We start from the raw sequence: 7,252 nt of genomic DNA, 5'->3' as shown, positions 1-7,252 counted from the left end.
AAAATAAAGATATTTATTATATTTGCTATTTATAAATTATTTGTTAAAATTTTAATTAGCTAATTACCAACTGACTCATACTCATAGTCGAGTCAAATTCAATATTCAGATTCATGATTCAAGTGTCCATGGTCCATGAACAATGCAATTTTAAAGGATGAAGGAGCCACATTTTAAATTAAAATGCTTTCTCAAAATATGAATTGCAATTGGTCATAATCAATTAGCAGTGTTAGTTATCACAATAGTTATAGTGCAATGATTTAGAATTGGTGGTTGAGACATGAGATCTCTGATGTCTAATAAAAATAATAACAATGAATATTGAATAAAAAGGGCTTTACGGTATTTCTACTCGAAACGTTAGAAACTCTGAAAATCTTAATGATTGGATCGATTTTAATGTGTATTTTGAGCGGCTGATCATACTCATAGTAAACAAATGTTAAAACCACCAATTCTAAGTCGACGCACTGTAGTTGTCGATAAAATCCATACAAGTGTACATATCTATATTAATATAGAATTAAGAAGTAGAGTCATTGATCATGTTAGAAATTAACATTTGACATGGCCGGTTCACAATATCACACATCAGCCGAGTTGTTGGGTTTTGGACCTGGTTTCACGACTTCTTCTAGACCTTATTGCAACCACACCGGACTCTGGATTCTGGAACACGGACATTTGCTGCTGCTTGTAGACCTGTCCTTCTGGGCCACTAAGAACCTGTAAACAAGAAAGTCAGGACATGAAAACAAAAGTTATACTTCATATGATATTGATGACAAAGATTGGTAAAGTATCTTTCTCATTACTACAAGCACTCATAGTCATACTTCTCATGGTGAGGAAATTCATTTTTGCAAAATCTAGCTGATGTTACAACTCATAGATAATATTGTAACAACATCAAAGCTTCGATTAGATGCGAACTTCTATTAATTTCGATGCAGAAGTATTTATCATTACACTTACAGTAGTGCTTGAATCAGTCGCGTGAGATACTAAAATGGTGACACTATGTATAATGCAATTTGCAGGAAGTTATGACTGGTGAGTAATCTTATTATTGATGATTCACGAAGCAATCAAACATGTTATCATAATTCCTAACTTTCTCGGCATACTTTTCAAAAACTATGCCTTACCGCTGTCAGTTCATGCTCTACTTCCATACGGTAACGGTCCAACGTTAGCTACACAAGACGAGGGAAAAGTTAGATACACGTAAACTTGAAACTTGTGAAGCTGAATGCAGATATTTGGCGCGAAAGCCTTATCATACAAATAAACTGAATCAAGTTTAGTGCCTTACCTCTCGCCTCTCTGCTGTCCTATAGTTGTTATCATAGTCATCGGGTAGCAGGTCCGGACAAGTTGGGTTCAATCCTCGCATCATGAGATCCTCCATACTGTTACTATTTGAATACTGTCCGCCCTGCCCCATACTGGAGGATCTGTGGTAGCCGTTACTTGGATAGTGTTGTTGGTTACCATGGTGACCTTGGTAACCTTGGTGACCGTGGTAATTTCCTTGGATACCGTTTGGTAGACTGGAGCTCCGTCCTCTATGACTGTCTCCTGCAAAAGTTAAACATTTTTAGTGGATTAGATGTTCAATGATAATTAATTGTATAAGGTGCGATGACTCAAAATAACAATCATTACAATTAACTTGAAAGGTGTTTCTTGTCTAAATGGGCACTGACCAGGAAGGTGCATGAGGTGAGGAGGTACAGCGGAGAGGGGTCGGTCTGGAGGAAAAGTGTGGACATCAGTTTCTGATGTTCTGTGCATTGGACAATAACACGGATACTTTTCTTTGTACAGCTCGTGCTCGTGGATACTCGGTTCTGAATGGTTAAGGGGTAGTATTGTGGAATTTTACTTTAGGATGAGTAGTCAGGAGTAGGCAAGAGTAGCCAGGAGTAGTCAGGAGTAGTCAGGAGAAGTCAGGAGTAGTCAGGAGTAGTCAGGAGTAGTCAGGAGTAGTCAGGAGTAGTCAGGAGTAGTCAGGAGTAGTCATGAGTAGTCAGGAGTAGTCAGGAGTATCAGGAGTAGTCAGGAGTAGTCAGGGCTGGGTCACAGCACATTAGTTCGTAATACCCCCCCCCCCCCCCGCCCCTCCCCACCAGTATCTCATTAGCACTTACTGTTGTGAGCAGATTGGTAGCACCTGACACAGCACACGAAGTTGGCACACTTGTCGCACTTGTACCGGATGTTGCAGATAATCGTCTGGTCACACTTATCACAAAGGGTCGGACTCGAAACTTCCTCCAGCACTGAAGGGAGATAAATCGAGCTAGTTTATTAAGAATGTTAAGGATGGTTTAAATTTTGAGCTGAGGCAAGGGGGTTAGATTATCATTCATCATTTTTACACACTACTGACTACCACCTGCTGTAGCGTTATTTGCATTTCATTCTAACAATTGATACGGTGAACAGTTCCTCTGTGGGAACCTGGAACAATCTTAAAAATTAGGTCGTAGGGATAATTTCTCAGTGCCCTGTACTGTCCCAACTAAAGTGGGTTAATATCACATCATACATGAACCATCAGCAAAGTGACGATGTGGCCAACACTTCGACAAACGAAAGGAGCCGAATTTGAAATAGAATGTCAGGTTTGGCTTTTGAAATTAATTGCTGATCGAAAGAAAAAGTAAAATCAGCTATTCTGTAGAGACTGGGAAACCTTTCAATTTGTGCTTTGCTCGATTCGAACTAATCGGCAGTTATCAACTGTATTTTGACTTCTGCAGTGAGCGTTGTTTAATTATTTGCTATTTAATTTAGATTTTAATGAGATATTGACAATTAACGATGACTAGCACCAGTGACTTGAATCTCATTATCACACTATACAAACCTTCTGAGAATTTGACAGCCTTCTTATCATTTCTTAGCCGGAAATAATTAATTTGTTTATTAAGTTTAACCCTGGATCGGACCATTACACTTACATTATCAGTTCTTAAACTGCAGAGTACTTAACCACTAATTAAAGTCACTGACATATTAACTGGAAATATACTCCGCAAATGTTATGGAACGTGCTTTCATTGACACTTGACAGTCAACGAATATTCGTTTCTTGTTTTACTTGCTGAGCTTCTATAAATAGCAACACCTCAGATTTCCATACCGTACGTCAACAAAAAGCATGCTCATAAAGGACTAAAGATTATAATTTGTACCATTACTGAAACTGAACATGCTCAGTTCCAAGTATTTTCTCTCCATAATAATGACTGTTTAGTACTCACACTGCACAATGATATTGAGAGTGTCAGTGTGTCTGATGTGTTTTGTGGCGAGCTGCATTTCGGAGTCACTCGATATCGTTATCAGGTCGCCTGTATCGTCTGAAAAACACGTGCGTTAGTGATAAACTCTTACTGTTAGTGACAGTCAGTGAAATTTGGTGAAATGTGTGACCTAGTTTTTCGAAAAATATGAGAAAAGTGAGAAAGTCTGGATTTTGGGTTTCGACTTTCGTGTGAATTGTAAGTTTAATTTTAATGCGTGCAAAAAATCCAATATTTTACACACATACCACGTGACAAGCAGCCGAGCCACGTGCCAATTGACACGTGACAAACAGCAGTGTGAAGTGGCTAGGGTGTGGCTGATATTTGAAACTTGCTTTCCTGTCTGCAATTTGCCTTGGGATTTATAACCGATAAGATAAATACGTAGAGTATTTTATCGTTACTTATGAAGCTGATATTTAACAGCTGATAGGGTTACATGTGTTAAAACTTCAAGGCACTATGACATACGATACCAAAATTTTGGAATTACAAGTGACTTGCCAGATTTTGATCTGGGTCAACATAGAATTGTGGGAGAAATTTGATTTCGACCTCCTTCGTAATTAAATTGTTGGTTCTGCTTTTAAAATTTTATTGTGCTGTTTTTTGTTTGCTCTGCTTTTAAGGTTTTACAAAAATTGTGCTCAAAACTTAGCCAGTCCAAGTACGTAGTGTTGCAACTTTTTAATAAATAGTTGATTTTAAAGAATATGTGCATTTAATTTCTGACCGATACATTCAGTTGCAGAGATAAGTCTCAATAAAGTCAAGTGAAGATGAACAACAGTGAAGCAATACAAGGTCAGTTGTCCCAGCAGAACGCTACAATTTTAATAATGCAGAATCTCATTTCCCTGGCAACCTTGATCCCAGGAACTCTCCTAAACATCTTGGTCATCGCCTACTTCCTGCTCTTATCTCCTCACCGAGGTGTCATCACCAATAAGCTTCTGACCCTGTACTCTCTCTTCAACGCTCTCATTTGTCTCCAAATAACACCCCTTGTTGCCTCCATCTTCACCTCTCACCCTCTCATAACTCCAAAACACTGCCTACTTTTACTGCCCCTTTACAACATCACTTCAAACCTCTCAACCTTCTTTCTGGCTGTTCTAGCTGTTGATATTGGGTTGAGTCTGCTGTATAAAACGGAGCAGTTGCTGAGAAAATGTAAGCTTGTGGTGATGCATGTGGTTTATTTGTGCCTGCTGGTGGCGGTGGAACTAATGCAGCTGAGGTTTGGGGTGGAGGTACGGTACACAGTGGATAGGGGGGTATGTTCGTGGAGTAGTGCGGGAGATAACGTTGTTATCAACTACATCAACATCGGGTCTCTGATAGCTGTTATCATACCCGTGTTCCTGATAACATTATCTTTGTTTTCCCTGATATGTAACTTCAAGGGTATCTCTACCTACAATCATACCCTCCTGTATGCCTCCCAAGCAGCTCTACTCCTTTCAGTCTCCTACCTCATCTTCCACTCGGTCAGTTTCGTGGCGTCCCTCAGGGCTGCACTTTTGCCCCTCGTCAGCTCACAGACTGTTGAAAACAAAGTGCACGAAAGTGGTAGACTCATGAAAGTTCTGCTGGATGGATTGTATGCAACTATTGCCCCAGTTTTGATTTGTCTAGCTGTTCCGGACGTGAGACGGAAATTGTGTTCTTGTAGAGTGAGACATTATGATATCTTTTCTTCTTAAATAACTAATTTGTCGAGAATTCCTCACTTTTTTATGTTAGATTATGACGGCGTTAGATTATGATGGCCTCAACCGCAACGTTAATCATAATGTGGCTCTTGCTATGTGTTGGTTCAGCTGAATTAATTATCATATAATCAAGTTTATTTTTCTTGTTTAGTTAGCTGTCATTCGGCCACACATTAAGCAACTTATACTGCAGTACCATTTATCAATTTGAATTAGTATATCAAAATTATATGTAACTCACATTGTAATTTTGCATGGCTGAATTGTAACGCTTGATTTATGTATATTATTTTATTTTTTTTTTTATTAAATACTTTTCAAATTTTACAGAGTACAGCAATAGATGAATATAAAATAGAATCGTTCAAAATATCGCCCCCATCTGTAAAATATGATGGGCACCCAAACACGGTAAACACATAGTGAACTATGTCCGCAGTAACTTGGACCCATTACATCGAATTAATCTAAATCCAAAAATTTATGAAAAACTATTTAATAACAAACAAATCCATGGTGAATAACTGTGGATATATAGTCAAAATTGGTATTTCAATACGTCAAATTCCAGATACATTAGATACAGGTCTGATATGGTCATTAATGTGTGAGGTGTGCGGGTGAAGTGTGATATGATGTTGAAAGTATAGGAAGGTAGATAAAAAAAATTAATAAAACAAAAATAATAATAATATGGGGAGCAAAGAGACTAGGCTAGGCTGTTGTTTCACTATCCAATAAACATTTCCATAGATGCTTAGTGACCTCAGCTTTGAAAACACTTGTAGACACAATCTGTCTTACCTGTAAAGGGAGTCCATTCCACAGTATATGAGTTCTGTAGAAAAATGATTTTGCCAGTGGGCTATTTGAGGTACATAAGGTGTGTGAATTCTGACTTAACTTAGGTAAAATTGATGACACAATAGACAGACTGTCGAGGTGGCAACGTCTTAGTCGAGAAGTGCCCTGATATAAAGTGAGATAGTGAGGCAGCCATACAGGAATTAAATTGTTCAGAACTTTGTGGAAAAAAATAAGATCATTCAAGTCAAACTTTTGAGACAAAGGGAGAATGTCTAATTGTATAATTAATGTCTAATGTATAATTAATTGAATTTTCAAATAAATGTCATGCCTCAGATTATCTTTATCATGATTTTATTGTGATATAAAGGAATTATCTAGCAATCTAGAATGTGTATTACGTTATTTTCTGTAACAATTTACAACAAAAAAACCGCGCTATAAAGAAATCTGAGTAAGCGTACCTTTTGAATATTGTGACAACTCGAACTGTTCAATTTTTATGTAGTAAGATTTTAGGAGAACAAAATTGTCAAAACAAGAGCAAAACAAACTGTTTGGGACAGAGAAAGGGAAAGAAAAGGGGCAGAAATTTAAAAAAAGGGGGAACACGAAGAGCACTAGGCAAATGAAACTTGAACTGAAAAAGGGGAAAATGAGAAGTAAAAACATTATTTAAACATAAAAACATAGAATCATAAAAACATAAATTAAAAACGTACCTTGCCATTTAATTACAATGTTTTGGTTGTCACGAAGTTTGAGAACTTGTTTAAGTTGCTTTAAAAACTTCCTAAACTCTGTCTGGTGATCAGTTTGAAACACTCTAACATCTCGTCTCCAGTTCTGTTGAAAGTACAACTTCACGCTCATGCCCGACCTGCAGAGGGGGGGGACGATTTGAAACGTTACTTCATTTGTAGTGATCGAATCTAATCAACTGTGACCACTATTACTACCAATACATACACAATTACCAATACATACAAGATTATCAATACATATCACATATAAAAAATGGCAAACAACCAAACGAAGCGGGAAAAGAAACGAAAATATGTATCACTTTCGATTAAACTTCACTCATTCCCCTTCTCGCTATCTACTTACTTTGGTGCGAGGGTAGCTTTGGACATTTTAGAAGATGGCCTATCTGGAGCTTTCATAGCCTTTTTACTCATCGTGCTGACACAGGAAACAACGTCAAAGCCAAATGTACAGACGATAATATGTCTTCGTTTTATTAATGTGATGATTTATTGCCAAAAGTCGATCAGTTGTAAATAAGATCAGAGCGGTTTCAGAAAATTAGCGCTGAAAGACGGCAGCTCTGTGTCCAACAAGTGTCAGTGTAAAAGCTGGAATCACCAACTCAACAAATATCGGCCGAGATCTAAAATCAGAACAGGA

The 7,252-nt window shown here is 37.7% G+C and overlaps 1 protein-coding gene across 1 annotated transcript; it reads right to left on the bottom strand.

Annotated features, from left to right (window-relative positions):
* Positions 1-344: 344 nt before the first annotated feature.
* LOC134815753 (uncharacterized) lies at positions 345-7,252 on the bottom strand. Its single transcript, XM_063824331.1, has 7 exons — positions 6,953-7,252; positions 6,565-6,722; positions 3,276-3,374; positions 2,157-2,288; positions 1,713-1,856; positions 1,319-1,584; positions 345-729 (listed from the first exon to the last, which is right to left on the bottom strand). The coding sequence occupies exons 1-7, from the start codon at positions 7,021-7,023 to the stop codon at positions 595-597; spliced, it is 1,005 nt and encodes a 334-aa protein (XP_063680401.1). The 5' UTR covers positions 7,024-7,252; the 3' UTR covers positions 345-594.

This window comes from Bolinopsis microptera, chromosome 5 (assembly GCF_026151205.1).
Source record: "Bolinopsis microptera isolate Bmic1 chromosome 5, MBARI_Bmic_1.0, whole genome shotgun sequence".
NCBI classification, from domain to species: domain Eukaryota; kingdom Metazoa; phylum Ctenophora; class Tentaculata; order Lobata; family Bolinopsidae; genus Bolinopsis; species Bolinopsis microptera.
The sequence above is the reverse complement of the archived record's forward strand: the minus strand, read 5'-3'. Positions and strand labels throughout refer to the sequence as shown.